Source organism: Theobroma cacao, chromosome 10 (genome assembly GCF_000208745.1).
Source record: "Theobroma cacao cultivar B97-61/B2 chromosome 10, Criollo_cocoa_genome_V2, whole genome shotgun sequence".
NCBI lineage: Eukaryota > Viridiplantae > Streptophyta > Magnoliopsida > Malvales > Malvaceae > Theobroma > Theobroma cacao.
Window position 1 is genome coordinate 6,397,627 of NC_030859.1, and position 20,195 is coordinate 6,417,821.

The 20,195-nt window shown below is 30.8% G+C and overlaps 1 protein-coding gene across 1 annotated transcript; it reads right to left on the bottom strand.

Annotated features, from left to right (window-relative positions):
* LOC18586612 (pyruvate kinase 1, cytosolic) lies at positions 1,750-13,041 on the bottom strand. The gene is made up of 16 exons (XM_007010095.2): positions 12,784-13,041; positions 12,435-12,531; positions 11,908-12,005; positions 11,548-11,703; positions 10,800-10,877; positions 10,379-10,510; positions 9,877-9,957; positions 9,650-9,721; positions 9,455-9,544; positions 9,171-9,315; positions 8,885-8,973; positions 4,131-4,226; positions 3,894-3,961; positions 3,601-3,700; positions 3,042-3,101; positions 1,750-2,238 (listed from the first exon to the last, which is right to left on the bottom strand). The coding sequence occupies exons 1-16, from the start codon at positions 12,850-12,852 to the stop codon at positions 2,086-2,088; spliced, it is 1,584 nt and encodes a 527-aa protein (XP_007010157.1). The 5' UTR covers positions 12,853-13,041; the 3' UTR covers positions 1,750-2,085.

The window sequence follows — 20,195 nt, forward strand, 5'->3', positions numbered from 1 at the left end:
GGAGAGAATTATATCGCATCGTAATCTTAAACTTAATGTAAAAATCACTTAAAAAAGATATCATTATAGTCAATAAGTAAAAGTTAATTACTTCAAAACTTTTGATTATCTAAATATTACTGAAGTTGCACAATTTTGTTAAATATTATTCAAGATAAAATTAATGAAAAAATCAAAGAAATCAACAAAACATATAGTGATAAACTTGAACCTTGAACCTAAGGGTTACAAAACATCCTTCTAACTATTAAAACAAAGCCAAGCAAAGTTTCATCGTAGATAACTGTCATTTTGTATTTGAATATTTGACTATTTGCTAAAAAAAAAAGAAAGAAAGTTTAAATCCCTCTTCTTCTTTATTTAAAAAAAATAAAAGGGAAAACAAAACTTTGCAACTTTTGGCAATCGGTTTATTTTTAGGCCTTTTTCTTTTATCTGGCCAAAAAAAAAAAAGGATTTTAAAGAGCACTTGATAAGCTTCTGCTTTTTCAAATTGCACAATGATTTTTTTTAATTTTTAATTAAGAAATCCAGGTTTTTTTTTTGAAAAGAGAATCTAGGTTTTTAGTTGATAATGTATTTTTTTCAATTCATATTAATGTGTAAAATGTTTTAAGATTTTAATTATTCAGAAATTATTATATGCTACATTAAATCTAACGGTTCAGAGTCTATAAACGAACAGAAGTAAAAAAATATCTCAACACACCCAGTCGCCTGATTAGAAGTCAGACGCCTTGTCCATTAGGCCATGAGCGCTTCAACACAAGACATAAATCTGATAAAGAAAGATATTCTGAATCTATTGCTACAAAATACCTGAAAATGAGTAAGGTCTTGAACGAATACTCAAGTTGTTGGACTTCAAATTAACCTGTTAATTTCCCACCTTTTCGCCTAGTTTGAGTTCATTTTACCTTGTTCATTTGTCACTAGAACCAGTGGGCAAATTAGGACATTTCAAAGCAAGGAAAGTTATTTTGTAGTTTTAATCATTTTGAATTCCAATCATTCAAGTTCTATATTCAAATTATTCGATTTTAAATCATTTAAATTCGATCAATTCAGATTAAATCATTTAAATGTGGATCATTTTGAATTCAAATTATTATTTATAATCACATTTAGATCAAATTACTAAATGAATTATTCAAATTGAATTGGATTTTATCAACCGTAGTTAAGTTATTTACAATTACACTTTTATCAATTTGTAATATAAGTTATTTATGATTACACTTTTGTCAACTTGTGACATACGGCGCACCGCATACTTCCAATTTTTATTTTTGATATCATAAGAATTAAAAATCATTTACTAATATGAAATTATTTTATTTTTATATATAAAGTTACTAAGAATTTGTTTTCAATAAAAAAATATTTATGATTGATATTTAAATTTAATTATCATTACATTGATTATTGTTAACGAGTCATTATGATTTTTATATGAATTACGAGATTAAGCATAACTCTAGAAATTAGAAGTGGTGTTAATTAATTTTTCGAATACTAAAAATTTTATAGACAAATAAAAAATTTTTAAAATATTTTTAAAAAAGAAAAAATATTTGTTTTTATTATTTGTAAAAATATAATAGTAAGCAATAGAGATTCTAAAAGATACTTTAGAGTTATTAAATATTAATAAACTAATAATTTGTATTACATTTATTTATTTTGATTCAATTAATTTTTAAAAAAATTGAAGAATACTTAATTTGGGTTTGAGATAAAAAAAATAGGTTCAAGTAAAAAGTAAACTAAACATCAAGTTCCTTTCATAACCGATAAGCAGCAGCCCCGTAACTAGTACTTGAGACTTTTTAACCTTAAAAACCTCATAACCTCATGTTCAAAGTTATAAAAGAGTAGGTGAGACTTACACAACTGAGAATGGCACACTCATTGTGTTTGCTGACTGAGCATCTTCATGATAGCTACCTCATATATGATTTATAGAAGGCAAGTCAGTATGTCAAGCATACTGTTTTATGCTATACATGTCTTTTTATGCTTTCCTTGGATCATGGACTTGCTAAACTGTAAAACTTCTGATGAACATCAGATGCAAAATTGATACTAATCTTCAAGTTCAAGGATCTTCACCACTGATGCATCACCAAGCTTCTGGCAAACAACGACTCGGTCATGTGGCTTTATAACACCTGAAGCTTTTCCGTGATCTAGAGCAACCTTTAAAACCGATTCATTTGTGGAATTTTTCGACTCCGCCTGCAAAACCAAGTATGTACACATTTGTTCTTCTAACTACTAAGAAGGTAATAAGAGCTTTATGAGATTAACATGAATACTATTGCTATATTATATTATTCCAGTGAGCAGCATTTGAAACAAATGGAACCCAATCAATTATATCCCTAAAAGTGAAATACACTTAATTGTTTTACCCTTTTGTAAAAAATAAAGAAGCAAGCATGACTCAAACTGGCATCTTCCCAAAGAAAAAAAAAGATTTCAGACCAGTCAACATAAGGCAGGAGAGAGGTTATGGAAGAAAGGAGGGGGATGGAGGGTTGAAAGGATCATGGAGGACTATACCCAAAGTCTCAAGAGATGTCTTGAAGAAAGAAATACAGCTTTTCTTCATGTGATTTCTCATTCTAAACACTTGAAAAAAGTTATGCTTCAACAGTGGAAATCTCAAGCAGTGCAAATGCAGCAGCATTCTTAGTGTAAAGAAACAATTAATTTCTGGCACCAATGTGTTCTGAATGCCTCCTACGGCACGCCTACCAGAGTTGTGAACACTGAACAGACTGATGGGTCAAAGATTAATTTTCACAGAAAGTGAGTTCTCAGTATTAAATAGATTCTGAGCAATATCAATACTACTTAAAAGGAATGGTTAATTATGAATGACGGACAACGCAAGCATCAGAATATCACAGCCAGGAGGACCAAATTCAGAAACTTGTAAACACAGGCTAGTTGATGGTGTTCTATGTAACTAATAAGATCATCATTACTATTTCCGTCCTTAGCAGAAAATCTACGAAGCATAAAATGAATCTTACTGGATGTCGAGGGTCTGCCAGCATGGGGAAAAGGCCTCTGACAATGAGGGATTGCCTTGCCTGCCACAAGCATCCAAGAAAAGAAATAGTCATAAAAAAGTTTTGATTTCAAGTTTTCAACTAATAACCAGCTATTTAGAGTAAGGATTACTATAACACATATTCAAGATAAAATAAACAGTTCATCAGTGGAGGAAGAAGGCTGAACACATAAGCAGATAGAGTGTTGCATATTATGAACAAATAAACCAAATTGCTTCAAAGAAAATATGCAATTTATACTATTGGTATTTTGGTTTATTTCTTTTCTTTGGAACAATCATTATATACAGATATGTCAAATATTAGAAGGTAATTTTGCAAATAGCTTGAAGAGTGTTGCTTCATTTATTTGAATTATCATAAAAGCATTCAACAGAGCAGCATGGCAACAAGTCTCTGGAAGAGCGGAGAGAAGAAATTTTCTTTGAACTCCTCTGCACCTAGTTAGGTAATTCAAATATCTCATATAACCTGGTGAAACAAACTCATTCACATGGGAGCCCTGATTAAAGCATACCTCAAAAGCACCAGAGAAAGTCCACCGCAGTTGATTTGTCTTTAGCCGAGGGATAACAACAGAAATCACAGGCATGGTTGGCCTGTACTTTGCAATCAGCCTGCAATAATACAGAAGCTTTTAAACTTATAGTTAATCTAACAATGAATCAGCAAAAATATAAGTTTAAACATTGACGGATATACATGGTTGAAATTCCAGCCACAAGCATTCACATCCATTATAGAGAATAACAGCACATGCACACATACATACTCACAAACAAATGCAGAGACAAAATAGTAAACAAAAACCTGGCAGCTCTTCCAGATGAAGTGAAGCAAATAATTGCAGAGGCTTTCACTTTGATGGCCGCACGCACCTGCAGTATATTAAATTCAATTATGCTCCTGAGGAAACTTGGGAATTTAACTTCCAAACACACTTTAGTTAGAAAACCAATTTCACAAGGCAGTAATGTGTAAAATGGCAAATGATCAGAAAGACACAAATGGAAACAGTTTAAAGGAGGAAATATCAAACATCATTACCGCTGAGGACGCAATGGATTCCAGATGAGTCATTGGTTCCCCAACATATTTGACAGTTTTCTTGAAATACAAATCTTGATTAAATACTTTTTCTGCCTGCAGAAAGCAATTTAATTAAATAAGAATGCCAAGCTGGCAACATGGTGGAATAATGTACTAAAAATTCACAGTAAGAAACATGGAAGTAATAATTTTGCTTTGTAACATTTATAATAAAGAATTTGCATTATCACTACCACTCAAAGAAGTTTCTATAAAGCATTGATTCTTTTCCCATCTTTCCATTTAATAGCTTGAGCAGTTGAGAACTTGCAGGGGCAATGTTAAGAACAAAGGTCAGTAATGAGCTGATAGAAGGGTGAATTCAAACCATTGTACTCTTACATAGACCTGTAAAAATGGGCCTTGTCCATTGGGCTGGCCCATATTTTATTAAAATGGGGTGAGTTGGGTCATAAATATTTAGGCTCATATTAAAACCGACCCTAAATGGGCTAGCCCGTTTGATTAAGGGCCTGACCCAAGTTGGTGCGGGCCAGCCCTGTGGGCCAAAAGAAAAAAAATTAAATTTAAACCTAACTTAACTGCCTAAGGCTAAGTGGTGGGCTGGTGGGCGGTGGCTAAGTCCTAAGTCCCTAAGGTAGTAAGGTCACCTTACTGTGTAAGGAGCAGCCAACTAGCCAAGGGCCCAACTGCCCAAGGAGTCAAGGACCCTAAGTCCCTAACTGGCTAACTTAGCCAAGCTAAGTGCTGCTAACCCCTTCTGAGTTCATGGTTTGTCGGTTTCACCCTAACTCCCTAAGCAGTTGCTTTCTCAGTTCTTAGTTTCTCACTCTCAATTCTCGGCTTCTTGCCTTCTCGGTTTCACTTCTCACTCGATCACTCCCCATCCGGCCATCGGCATCTACGCATCACACCTTCCTTTTCTCCAGAGCTCCAATCGCACCTTCTAACTCCTTTGATTTGCTGGACGGCGGCAGCTTTATGGCTTTCAATCGGTTCCTCCTCACCTTCACCTGCAACATATATCCTCACCTCTGCCAGCGACATAGATCCTCACCTCCACCGGTGACATATATCCTCAAATCTGAGTTAGATTTGCTTCTCTCATCAGGGCTAGGTTAGCATCTCTCCTCCGGCAGCCCCGGTAAACTTCCGATCAGCTTTTCTTAACTTTTCTCGATTGTTTCATTTTATTGCTATTTTATCTTTGTTTTGCTGTGTGTTAGTGTTACTGTGTTAGTGAAAAATGAAGTCTAAAAGTATCACTTTTTGTGTTTTGAGATTTGAATTGATGTTTCATGGCATATTTAATTGCTTGACTTGGCACTGGCAAGATGATTAGATGAATAACTAAAAAGCAGAAGGGAAGATTGGGTTTGATATTACATGATCCGTTGACAGGAATTGATGTTGTTATAAAGAGAGGTTTTGGTGGCTTGTCGGTAATTCTATAACATTAGAAGAAATTATTTTGTTCTTCTCTTTGAGGGATGAGATCTATTGTAATTAGGATAAACTTATAGATTAGAAGCTACCTATTGGAATGAACTTGTACTTCAAAAAGAAACAAAAATGAAATTGTGGATTCAATGTATTGCCTTGAAAGGCAAAAACTTATTGAATTATGTAAGGTAAAATTGCCGGTGATTGTTGGTGTAAATATTTAACATTTATTATTGTTATTTGTTAACCAAAATAAATATTGTTATTTGTTGGTGTAAATTTTTAACATTTTTTATTCATATTTATGTTATTTGAATGTGATTGTGATGGATCAATCAATTGAAAACTGTATAAATTTGGATGATGATGTGAACATTTTGAATGTAGATGAAATTTCCTCCAATCTCATATATCTGAATCGGAACAATTAAGTAAGAAGGCCAAAAAAAAACTTCAAATGTTTGGAATTATTTCACTAAAATAGGCAAAAAGCAAGATGGAGTAGAAAGGGCAACTTGTAACGGCTGTAAAACGGAGTATAAGATTAGCCCTAAACCTGGTGGCTCTAATTATGGCACTTCACATTTGCATCGTCACATTGACACTTGTAAATTCATTTTATATTTTAATCCACATCAAATGCTTATGGATTATGAAGGGAAAGTAAAGGCTCGAAAATTTGATCCTAGAATTTCACGTGACATGCTTGCTGAAGCCATAATTAAGCATGACTTGCCTTATGCTTTTGTTGAATATAATAAGATTAGAGCTTGGGCTAAGCTTGTAAATCCAGATGTGGTGATGCATTCTAGAAACACTGTTGTATCTGATGTCCAAAGAATTCATTTGAAAGAGAAAGAGAAACTCAAACAAGTCATGGCCAAAATACCTAATGGAATTTGTTTAACTTCTAATGTATGGACAGCATCTACTTCTGAGGGCTATATTTATTTGACTATTTATTTTGTCAATGAAAATTGAAAGTTATGTAGCAAGTTACTCAACTTTTGTCGTATGCCTCCTCCACACACTGAAGTTGAATTAGCTGCTATTGTATTTGATTGTTTGAAAGAATGAGAAACAAATAAAAAAGTTTTCTCTCTTACTTTAGATAATGCTTTTGCTAATGATAACATGTAAAAGGCCATCTTCATTTACAAAGTAGCTTGATTTGTGATGGTGAATTTTTTCATGCGCATTGTTGTACTCATATATTAAATCTTATTGTTCAAGAGGGCTTGAAAGTAGTCAATGAAGCATTGTTTAAAATTAGAGAGAATGTGAAATATGTAAAGGCATCGGATGGGAGGATGAAAAAGTTTCAAGAATGTGTTCAACACGTTGGTATTGATGCAAGCGTTGAGTTGCATTTAAATGTGTCAACTAGATGAAATTCAACACATTTGATGCTTGAAAGTGCAATCAAATATCAAAAAGCTTTTGCTAGCCTTCAATTTGTTGATAGAACTTATAAATATAATCCATCTAATGAAGAATAAGGTCAGCAATGATAATTTGTGAATTCTTGGAGCCATTTTATGATACCACAAACTTGATATCTGGTTCATCTTATCCAACTTCCAACTTGTATTTTATACAAGTTAGGAAAATTGAATCGATTTTAAACGAGAATTTGCATAATGAAGATAAGGTTATCAAAGATGTCTCAAAGGATGAAAATGAAATTTGATAAGCATTGGATAAATTATAATGTAACGCTTGCATTTGGAGCTATTCTTGACCCAAGGATGAAGCTTGATTTTTTAAAATTTTGCTATTCTAAGATTGATGCTTCTACTTGTCATGAAAAGTTAGAAAATGTGAAGACAAAGTTGTACGATCTCTTTAAAGAATATGCAAGCAACACTCATGCATCAAGTACATCTTCTCACTCAATGGGTAATTTGCCTATGCAAGCCGAAGAGGGAACTAAACTCAAGGGATCAGAGATCTTTAGTGCAAGTTTATGTCTTTCCTTCATCCTATTACATGAGAATTTATGTTACTTTATTTATGTTTTGATAAATTTTTTTTTGTCTATGTATTTAAAAATTGTAAAAGTTCAAAATGTTTCAAAATGAAACAATTTCTACTGCTGGAAAGTCTGAGTTGGATATTTATTTAGATGAGGCAAAGCTTAATTATGAAGTGTTTAAAGACTTGGATGTGCTTAATTATTGGAAGAACAATGCTAAGCACTTTCCTGATCTTTCTATTATGGCACGAGATGTATTGAGCATTCCAATTACTATGGTAGCATTAGAGTCTACTTTTAGTATTGGTGGTCATGTTGTCACCAAGTTTAGAAGTTCCCTCTGCCATGAAAATGTTCAGATGCTTGTTTGCACGAAAAATTAATTGCGTGGCTTGTCCTTAACTACCAATGGTATTGTTTAATTTATTTTATATATTTCAATGTCTTTAATATTTACATGTTAAATTAATAATTTTAGTTAAAATTGAAACTCACTATATCTTTTTCTTTTATGGTAATGAATATTAGATGATACTGATTCAGACTTTGAGACATCATTGCTGTCCAAACAAGACTCAAATGTTTTTATTGAGGATGAAGATTGAGATGAACATAAATTAGTCTTGAAGTTTATAAATATTTGATTTTATACTTATGTTGATGAGATTGTAGTTTGTGTAATTGTATTAAGGATTGAAATTTTATTTATGTTTGATGTAATATATTTGCTTATCTATGTTTGATGTAATTTATTTGTTTGTAACATGTTTTTATTATTCAATTGATGGATTAAATCATGGGATACTTTTATTGATAGGGAGTAAAAATAATTTTTTTTTGAAAAAAAATGAGCTGACTCAGCCTGGCCCATGGGCTAGCAAGGGGTGGGCTGGGTTGGGATTTCATAGCCTATATAAAAAATGAGTTGGCCCGGCCCAACTCATATTTTTTCAGCCCACAAGGGCCTAGACCCAGCTGGCCCATATTAACAAGTCTACTCTTACATACTTGTTCACAACCAAACATGAGTGCTTCATGCCAAACATAACCAGAAGAGAATACCAACAAAGTAAGAGGTATAGAATATGCATATGTGTGTATACAAGGAGAGAACAGGGCACAAAATTTTCCATACATTGCCTAATATGGTTTGTATAGTGCATTGATAAAAGAGATGAATGAGTCAGAAAGAAGATGAAGCCACTATGTTATATTAAAATAAAGGGATGAAATGAATATAAACAAGGGCATTCAACAGAAAATATGCAGTGCGAACAAGATAAACACATTTAACATGCCGGAAACAAGAGAAACATCCACAGCATAAACTCACCTCTGCACAAATTTTCCCAACTGTAGAAACAGTCTCAACAGGGTATAAACCCCGCAAGGTCTCAGCACCTAGAATAATTGCATCACTCCCTGAAACAACAAAGTAGACGAAAAATAAAATTCCAAAAACCTGATTCCAACTATACTTGAATGCATACCAGAAGTTATTTATTAAATAAGGCTAAAGGAGATGGGGAAAGAGTAATACCATAATTAGGAGATTCCACCAAAACTTTTGACACACAGAAGGAAAAAGAAGCATTATGTGTCAGAGAAATACAATTTACCATCTAACACTGCATTTGCAACATCAGTTGCTTCAGCACGAGTAGGTCTTAGGTTGTCTGTCATACTGTCCACAACACGAGTGACCACTGCAGGCTTTCCCACCATGTTGCACTTGTAAACAGCAGCTTTTTGAAATAGAAACACCTGTAAACTCCAAATGGAAGAATACCAAGATACTGAATTTAAATGTATGAAAAGTTGCAAGCAAGAATGTATACAAAGCATGATCACCAAATATGTTAACATTGTGATAATTATTATTATAATCAGAAACAAAGATAACCTTCTCTGGTGGAAGATCTATCCCCAAGTTTCCCCGAGAAAGGATGATTCCATCTGCTTCTTGTAAGATCTCATCAAAATGAGTAAGCCCCTACAAGTGGTTATGATAAAAAGACAAGATTCATATTTGAAATCAAAACGAAGTCTCGAATACCAATCAAAAGAGTGTAAAAAATTGCATGTTTACACATCAGACCTCTATATTTTCAATCTTGGCCAAAATTTGAGTCTGGTTTAGGTCACCCAGTTTAGAAAGAAAATCACGAGCCTGCACACAGCAATGTTGAATATAAGTAGGAAAGTGAAAAGATTCATAACTGTGAGCTCTTAACATTGTGTTGGAATTTAAATAAATAAGGATGACGAAGATGCAAAGGGATAAGCTGAAATAGCAAAACAATATCCAAGCAGGAAAGTCCTTACATGGCGAACATCTTCTGCATGTCGGGTATAAGACAAAGAAAGGAAGTCTATATTGTTACGAACACCCCAGGTGCTTATAACCTGATATTAATCAATAAAACATCATGAATGCATTTAAAAAAATTTAAACATATACCTAGAAAGCAGATATATCAAGGGAATCCTTTTTTGTATAGTTGGACAAAACAATCTTGTGATGACAAAATGTTTATGTCTATTTAAAGTGAGTGTGGTTTGTAACTTAAGTGAATTATAAGATACAATGAATTATTCACAGAATCCATTAATAATGCTACATAATCTAGGTCCATCATCAAAATGGATCGTAACTGCTGGAAGGGATAACTTCAAGAAAAGAGATTTGCAGATATTTTTCCTACTGTAGGTTCTCCTTGAGCAACATTTCAAGTATAATAAACACTACCTCTCTCACAAGATTAATGGAATGATAGAAAATCATCAGATAAAAGTAAACAAGCACCAGATAGATATAGGCAATTACCTCTTTATCCTTATCTGTTAAAGTGGGCATATCAATACGAATTTGAGAGACATGCAAAGTATACAACGGCCCAGACAAGGTAGCAGAATTCTTGATTAGACAAACGACATCTTCACCACTCAACTCATCAACCTGAACAGTGAGACAAGCGCTGCATTAGTAGCCCTTTGCTGTTCATACCCCTCCCACTTCCCATCCCACAGGCAATATATTTTTCCTTATTAGTAACTGGCTTTCTTGCATGAGATCAACCTCAGTTCAACTAGAAGGATATGAGAAAGCCAAGTAACCTGTGTCCAGCTCTAATGAAGTGTCAATAGTCAAGAAATTTATGTCCATATTATGTCTGGTCAGAAATGTTTTACTCAGATTGACTTGATAACTGAGCCAATGAGCCCCCATCCCTTTAACATTGCCTTACCTCTAACCACACAGAAGTAGTTTCATTTCCAGTAAACAGGTATTGGCCAATAAAGATAGTATCGCCCTTCTTGACTGCCTGCAAGGACCAAATGAAACTTCAAATATGACAACAGAACCAACAAATGTGGCTAGGATGGAATAATTGCCACACTACTTTCTTTCATGATAAATTTTGGGGTAAGAGAGGACACAGAGAGAGATCAGAAGACAAAGAAGAAGTATATGGAAGTTAATAAAGTCCCCTTTTCTACAAAGTGGATTTAGAAATTCATCTAACTAGTATGTCAGGAGTACATAACGAACATGAAAATCCCCTTTATTAACATAAAACCTGTAGAGACAAGAAGAGTGCATGGAACTAGAAAGAATGCGACGGCAAGCAAAAGAGTTCACCCAAATGCTCTTCATAAAGATTCTTCACTTGGTCAAACCATTATGTTAAACTAGTTCCTGTACATTTGACACTCAAAACCACTCAATTATTCCTTTTGAAACCTAATCACATCTAGAATACTTAGAAATGTAAGAAGAATATCAGAAAAATGTCAAACTGAAACCATCCATAAATAAAATTGACAATTAAAACACTAAAAAACAACAATGCACAAGTTTTAGTAAAACCATCAAAATTTTCCTTCATATCCATTTATAAGATATTCAAGTAAAAGATAAAGAAGATACAAGAAGAACCAAGACAAATATCAGACTAGAGAGAGTCCAAGAAAATTTATAAAAATGTTTCTCACCTTAGACAGCCCATGAAAATTAATTGGTAGCAGATTTGAAGTAGCTTGTTTATCTTGATCTGGGGTGAGGACGACCTTCGTATCTTCCTCAAGGGAAATGGGGTGCTCTGTTCTATTAACTACTTGCAATTCTGGACCCCCAGTGTCTAGCATAATCTGAAATAAAAGGGTACAACCTTGTAATATTTCTAGGTCTTTGGAGCATGAGAATTATCAAGAAAAATGAAACCAAAAGGAAGATCTCATTAAGCCTTGGATAAACCATTGTCTATACATATCAGGGGAAGGACTTTAATGGTGTAAAATAATAGTACAACAAATAAAATGACAGTTTTGAACCAAAGAAAAAAGGACACTTACAGCACAGAGCTTCTTAGTACTCTTAACAGCTATCTTCAGATTTTCCAATGTCTCTTGGTGAAATTCAGTATCACCCCATGAAAAATCGAACCTTGCCACTAAAAACAAAACACAATCACCTCAAAAGATTTAAAATCCACAAATGCCCAATTCTGATTTTCAAACACTCTGTTAAATATACAAGGACTTTAAAATCCACAAATGCCCAGTTCTGAATTTCACACGCTTTGTTAAATATACAAGGACATATATTCATTGTCTCTTTTCTTCTCTATGCACATGCATGATTGCATCCAGAAACTGCTTTATACACTATACGTTCACCATTTGAATATCAGCCAAACTAAATTCTCCAATCAACTGAGCCTGATGCAAATATCTTTTCTTTTTGGAAAAGCCTGATGCAAATATCTGACACAGGTAAATGGAGAGAAACAACTTTTCTACGCAAATGAACCAAGATCAAGTAAAATTGCATTTCAAACTATGATCATTTAAGGCTAACATAAGAGAAAAAAAGGCAATACCAGACATTCCAGCCTTGAGACAGCCAGAAATTATCTCCACACTTCGTGATTTTGGACCGAGTGTCCCCACAATTTTGGTCATTGCAGGAAAGAAAGTCTGCAAAATACATTCATACCAAAATATAAGCAACGTCAGTCACATTAAACAAAAAAGTGCTTTTCTTCAAATATACTCAGTACCAGAACTATTTGTTCCTTGATTTCTCATTATTTTACTATGTACCCAAAAATCAGAAGCTTAATAAATTAACACCCCAAAAAATAAAACTTTAAAAACAAATCAACTTTACAAGAAAGAAAATGTGTTTTTTGTTTTCTGGGTATTGTCAAGAAAAAACAAAAAACTTACAGGCTTAGATGGCTCAAGAATGGAAGCCATTCTCATAGGTTCTTCAAGAAGTAAGTGATTTGAGTTCATCTTTTTTTTCCCTTCAAAACCACACTCAAGAAAAAGAAAGCTGAAGAAGAGAGCAAGAGCAAGTAACTGAAAGAAAGTGGAAGAGATTTTCTGCGTTGGTTTTATTCCTTCTGGATTCAGATTTCAGAGAGATTTCTCTGGTTAATAGTACCAGGCTTGTATTCCTCGCATCACTTTCATTTTATATTCAGACAGATTGCGTGACTTTCAGTTTTCTTTTCCTCTCTTCTATTATTTTTGTTTGTTTATTTAGTTTTAGCGTAATAATCGTAATTTTATTTTGTTGCTTTCTTATTACACGACACAGATGGACAATTATTTAATACGCAATCATTAGTGCATTTAATAGTCAAAATGCTTGAAAAATCCCGTATTAAGATTATTTCTTTTACTCAAAATTATAATATTTTAATTCTTAATTTTTAAAAATTATTTTAATTTAATCTCTCTAACATTATTTATTTAAATTTACAACTAAGATACTATCATTAAAGCTAACGTGACATCTCATACTAACGTGACATTACCACGCCATCACAAAAAGTGACATGACATTGCCACGTCACATTTTGAGTTCAAATGTTGACGTGGCACTATCATTTCACTTTTATATGGTAATATAGTAATGTCACATCTAAAAATTTTAAAAATATAAAATATTTCAAAAAGACATAACTTTGAGAAAAGAAAAAAAAGAAATAAAAAGAGAAAAAAAAATAAAACACAAGCAAATTATAATCACGAGTAAAAGTTTGGGTGTGATGGTAAAGGCTTTAGCATACTTGTTAGAAATCTTGAATTTAAACCTTAACAAGAGCACATCTTGTTTTGAATAATAAAAGTGCTATGTCAACGCCATATCAACGTTAGCATTAACACTGTAACAATTAATTTAAATAAAAAATATTAAAAAAATTAAATTAAAATAATTTTTAAAATTAAAAAATTAAAATATTATAATTTCGAGTAAGAAGACTAAATTGAAGAAAACGCCTTAATGCAGACATTTTAGGTATTTTAACTTACATTTAATATAATGTTTTTTAGCGGCAAATTAATGGTGATATAAAATTCCACGTGTAATTTATAGGCCGATGACAGCAGTACTATCAACCGCAGCTAGTCATGGATTTTGCTGTCACGGTCACATGTTACTTATCCTCATTTTTTTTCATTTCAAATATTTATGGTCCTTTCCATAAGATATGGGTTTTAAGTAAATTCACGTGTGGGGTTTATCAATTTATAAATAAGTCATTGATTCGTAAATTAGATATCGCAAAGTACATACCACCCTAGGTAAAAAGCCCACACAAAGAAAATCCAACAACAACACACCAGGCTACGCACCATAACGAATAATTCTAGCAAACAAAGTTCAAGAGATCAAGACTGAAGTTAGTCAACTTTTGTTGGAAGGGTAAAGACGATGAGGAACAAAAGTTAAAATTTTTTAAAATTAATATATTAAATTTAATCAATAAGTAAAAAATTCATAATACATAATAATTTTATATAACATATAAATTAAAAAAAAAACAAGAAAAAAAAGATTTATAATAGATTTTTTGAAAAGTTGTGCTTGATGTTTGAAAAATTAAATGTGTTTTAGTAGTGAGTTATAAAGAAGAGATTAAAATAAAAATAAAAAGAGAATGCTTGTTAACTTCAGTTTCATAACATGTGCAACCCATCAAGACTTGTATTTATGCATTAAGTTATTGGTTTGAAAATTGATAGAGATTCTCTATGATAGTTGATAAATCAAGATCAGAGAAATGAATTAATTTTCTTTCGATATTGATGCATAGGTATAGCGAAGTCTGTCTAGTAAGGGCGGCAACCAATACCTGTTGAGATTTTCTGTAAACTAGAGAGCTTTACATGGAGTTTGTGTAGGACCCATGTGTTTCAAAAGGAAATGGCTCTAAACTTTAGTTATTTCTACTGGTAGACTGCTTCATTATACGCAACTTATTTCATATTAGAGACACATCTTATATGTTTGGGTTGCAATATTATCAAAATGAGGTAGGTTTTGTACACATCTATCAAGTAATGAAATTTCATCAATTGTTTTTTAAAAAGTAAAAAATAAAAAGATAAAAGAGAAGAGAAAGGGAAAGAGAAGAGAGAAAAAAGTGTAGAGAAACTTAAGAATTAGGATAAAATTGAGTAGGATTTATGGTATCATTTTATTATTTTTTATTTATATAAATTATTAAATAAAAAGTTATTTTAAAAAATTAAAAAATTAAAAAATATATAATACTTATTTGGGAGGCAATGACCCTAATAAATATACTATCTTTCACTCTTGATTAAATATATATATATATGTAATGAATAAATAATTTTAAAATTTTGGGGGGACATAACCACCCTCCGACTATGCAAAGGATTACATGAATCTATTAAGATAAGTACTAACATAGTCTTTAATAGCTTTTTAGCAGCAGCACTTTTCATGTGAATCTACAGAATAATAGCTCTCGCAGTAATTTGAGTAGAGAGACTCTTTGCTCAAAAACAAATTTGTTTCTATTTCTCCATTAAGTAAGAAGAGGTAGTCACAAATGCAACTCAAAGCACTTCAGATTTCGCATGTTTCCCCTTTCTATTGTAAATCCAATCAAATTCAAGATGCTAACTAATTGGAAATCTTTGAAGTCGAACCAACTATACACGGCCTGCCAAACATCCTTAGCATGACTGCACTCGAAGAAAAGGTGCCACCTATTTTCATCAGCTTGTTTACATAACTCACAAAGACCATGAAGCACAACATGATATCGAACTAGTCTATTTAGTTAGCTACCTATCTTGCACAATAATCCAAGCAATAAATCTATGGTTGGGGATGCAAAGTGAGCACCAAACAAGTCTTCTCCAACCCACACTAGAATGCCCTACATAACCTTAAAGTAAGCTTTCCTTATGTTGAATTTGCCACTTGTTACATAGTTACCAAATTCATCTTAATTTGTATTTATGTCCATTACTCAAAACTTTCCTCATGACCCAAGATTTTTCACTCCAAAAATCATAGAAATAGGCCTTCCTTTGAAATGATACTCATGTAACCATTTAATCCAAAATTTCTCCTTTTCAACACTCAAACACCAATAGTGCTTTAAAACAACAATAGTATTCCACTTAAATACATGACATGTCTTCAAACCATCCTTGTTCTCTGCTTTGCACAGGTGAGACCAAGCAACTAAGGGCTTTTTTCCGCACCAAAGGATCTACATTCCATTAAACAGATTTACAAATAGCTTCAATTTTAGACACTATCTCCTTAAGTAGCAAGAAAATGTAGCTCCAAAAAGTTTGTAAATTGAAAATAATTGATAAAATTAACTATACTTTTCCCCATACGAAACAAATCTAGAAGTCCATGACTTAACTCTAGCAACAATTCTCTGAATCAAATGTTGACATTGTTGAACAGTTAACTTCCTAGCAAAAAGTGGTACTCCCAAATATTTAATTGGTAAAGTACCAAGTTCACAGCATGTTGTTTGCAAAATTTCAATTTTATCTTCATAACATGCCCCTGGCCAAAAACACACAACTTTTTTGAGGATTCAACTTGCGCCCAAATGCTCTAGAAAACTTTCCAAAGGCATCAAAAAGTAACTGAACAGAAGAAGTGTCTCCCTTACTATAAAGCAACAATTCACTGAAAAAAGTAAATGAGGAAAAATGTCTAGTGACGTAATTGAGGTTTGGTGGAAATTTCACTTACCCCATAATTTGGATAATACTCTTTTATTCACTGAAAAAGGCAATATTGTTAATTACTAAGTTAATTCTAAATGAAAGGATAAGAATATATACCCTTTTATTTATTTTTTCACTTCATACTTTATTTCTTTTTCTTTTATTTTTTATCTCGTTTTTCTTTTTCCCAAGGAGTTTTATTTTTAATTACAAAATTTTAAGATTTAATTAGTTACAAGTTATAGGATTGTAAGATTTAAATAGTTTTAAAATGATCTTTGATTACTTTCAAATTAAATTTTAATTATGTTAAATTATATACAGTTATGTATTAAATATATTAAGTTATATTAATTCAATTGACAAGAGTAATTGTGATTCATGAAGTTTTATTGAAGATAAGCTTACCTAAGTTTCAAAACACTCTTTTTGTCTCTTGAAAAAGTAACTGATACTAAGATTCCACTAGTCAAACTAATATTTGTTCAAAGCTTACTTTAGATAATACAGATACCCTCATTTTTTTTCATTTTAATACTTCTTTCTCGCTCCATCCTTTTCGCATTTTCCCCATTTTAATAAATTCTTTAACACTATACCTTTTTTGTTTCAAATTATTGGTAATTAATTGATTTCACTAAAGATAATTCTCAAAGATAATGAATAATTGAATTAAATATAATTTTAAAATATTTAATATTTAATTGAATTAGAATATAACTTAACTAAAATTTAATTTGATAGTAATTAAAGATGATCCTAAAAATAATCAAATTTCTCTATCTAAATCTTCTAATTTTTTGTTAAAAAATGAAATAAAATAAATGAAAAAAGACAAAGAGTATGTTTGTCTTTTTATTTAAAGTTAATTTAGTAATTAATATCATAACCTTTTAAGAGAGAAGAGAGGATACTTTTTAAACTAATGAATATACCTGTAGCTTCTATTAAACCTTAAGAGAGATTGTGTATTTTACACCATTAATTTTTGGTAATGGAGAGGATCCTCTCCCACAACTATTTATTTCTATCATTTATTAAATTTGTTTATGAGTAGGTAAGTAGCTGTGGATTCTTATAAATTTGGCGTAAGGCCCAATTAGCTGGTTAGATTGGGTCCACAAGTGCTAACAATGTCATTTATGTTTTCACTAGTTATACTGGTTGTTCTTTTGTATAGTAGAAACCTAATCAGATTAAATCTCATTCAATTTATTTGAAAAAAACAACATACTCAAGTCAAATTACAGGTACTGGCCAAGTTGGTATCGGATTGGGTCATTTTCGAGTCACAGATATTATTGGGTTATACGATATTCATGTCTAGTCATTTTCAAGTTGGAGTTGTTTCTTTTATTGGGTCACTCGAATTTTAAGTCATTTTAAATTGAGTTAAGTTGGGTTTCAATTATTAAAGGTGAGTAAACGGGTGGATTGAGTAGTTTGATCCGTCATATTTAAGAACCAAATTGATCAAATATTTTTAAAAAACTAATCAAAACCGACCAAATATAAAAGAAGATCAAACTGATCAAACATAGAGTTGGTTTGGTCAGTTTAGTTTTGGACTAATAGATCAAAATTTTATCATTTTTTTTTACAAATTAAAATATTAAAACTTATAAACTTCATCCATAATTATAAAATATACAAATAATCTAAACATAAGAAAAAAAATACATTTGTTCCTTCACTTATATAATTATATATTTTTACATAAACCATCAAATTAACATTCAAGATTCAATATAACAAAAAGTTAAAGATAAAAAAATTAACATCCAAAAAATAAAACTATAATGCTATAATATTTCATATCAAAGTTTGTATAAATAATAACTAATTATGAACAATATGTTATAAAAACTAAGGTGATAACTAATAAAGTTATTAAGTGTAATCACATAAATAAAATTTATTATAAGTTATAGGAATTATATATTATAATATTTTAAGTTTTATATCAAAGTTTGTAAAAATAATAACTAATTATAAATAATATGTTATAAAAACTAAGGTGATAACTAACAAAGTTTTTAAGTGTAATTATATTAATAAAGTCTATTTTAAGTTGTAATAATTCTTATGTATAAATTAAATATATGCATATATATAATNGTGTTTTAAGAAAATAGAATATTTTATTTAATATTTTTATTATATTCAAATAGCTATAATTTTACTTTAAACGAATGTTTTAGACTTCAAAATTTAATTTAAATCATGAAATATGTGTTTCCACTTACATATTACATTTTTTCGGATTTCGAAATTTCAAAAAAAAAATGACGAAAATGCCCCAGTGGCTAGAAAATAATATTTTTATTGTTTTGAGTTGGAAACAACTTATGATTTCTTGAAATGCGAGATTTAATAACTGTCGCTTACCGGGGAGATGCGGAAGTTGATGCTAAGCCTTGCGGGGTTTCGATCGGCATTCGGGGTAATAAGTGCTTATCGGGACGTCGCGGCGGTTGTCACGGGCCCGATGGGAGTTTCGGGTCGTGACAAAGAATCAAATGGACCAAATATTTTTGAAAAATCGATTAAACATAAAGGAAGACCAAACCAACTAAACATATAATTAGTTCGGTTTTGAACTAATGGATCAAAATTTTATTATTTTTTTAAATTATAATATTAAAACTTAAAAATTTCATCCATAATTATAAAATATACAAATAATCTAAACATAAAAATTAAGGTGATAACTAATATAAAATTATTAATCGTAATCATATAAATAAAGTTTATTATAAGTTATAGTAATACTTATGTATAAATTAAATATATGTATATATAATATATTTATACAATTATATATATATATATATATATTTATAACATTTTGTATTATGAAACATTACTAAAGTGTAATAATTATAATATATTAATATGTAGGATATTTACTATTATATATTATAATATTAATAGATAAGTTATATCATTTAAAATATATAACTTGTAATTTCATATTAATACATGTTTATAAATAAATAAATATATATAGTTAATATTAAATTACTATGATTATGATTTTGTATACGTAAATATAATAAACTAATATATTTTAAATATACTATTAATTAAGTTTATTATCAATTCTTCTTAATCTATATAAAAATATTATTAATATAATATATATAATTAGTTTGGTTTTTTGAGTGTGACCAAAAAATTAATTAGACCAAATATTTTGAACCAATTGACTAATTGGACGAATTAGATCAAATCATCTTCACCAAATTGCATTTGGTTTGAATAGATAATTGGTCTGATTTGATTTTACTCACTCCTACAAACTACTATATATATCATTTTGAAATTCGAGTCATTATGGATAAGATTATTTCAAATTTAGGTCATTCTGAATACAAGTTATTTTAATGTTGGAATAATTATGAGTTAAAATGATTTAGATTTTGAGAAAATTAAAATTGGTACTCTTTTTGTTTATCTTCTAATATATTTTGCTTATAAAAATCATTAGTTATATCAATCTCGCTTTTAGATAACATTTTACTAACTTATTTTCAAGTATAGACTTTACGGATTGATTTGATAATTCATAATTGCTTAAGATTAAACCTTTGAATATTAATAACATTTAAAAGAAA

Excerpts from the sequence above, each read along its gene's own strand:
- LOC18586612 (XM_007010095.2), bottom strand. The coding sequence starts at position 12,852 with ATGAACTCAAATCACTTACTTCTTGAAGAACCTATGAGAATGGCTTCC. Across the intron at positions 12,532-12,783 it reads TTCTTGAGCCATCTAAGCCT|ACTTTCTTTCCTGCAATGAC; the intron begins GTAAGTTTTTTG and ends TGTATTTTGCAG. Across the intron at positions 3,962-4,130 it reads AATCCATTGCGTCCTCAGCG|GTGCGTGCGGCCATCAAAGT; the intron begins GTAATGATGTTT and ends AATATACTGCAG.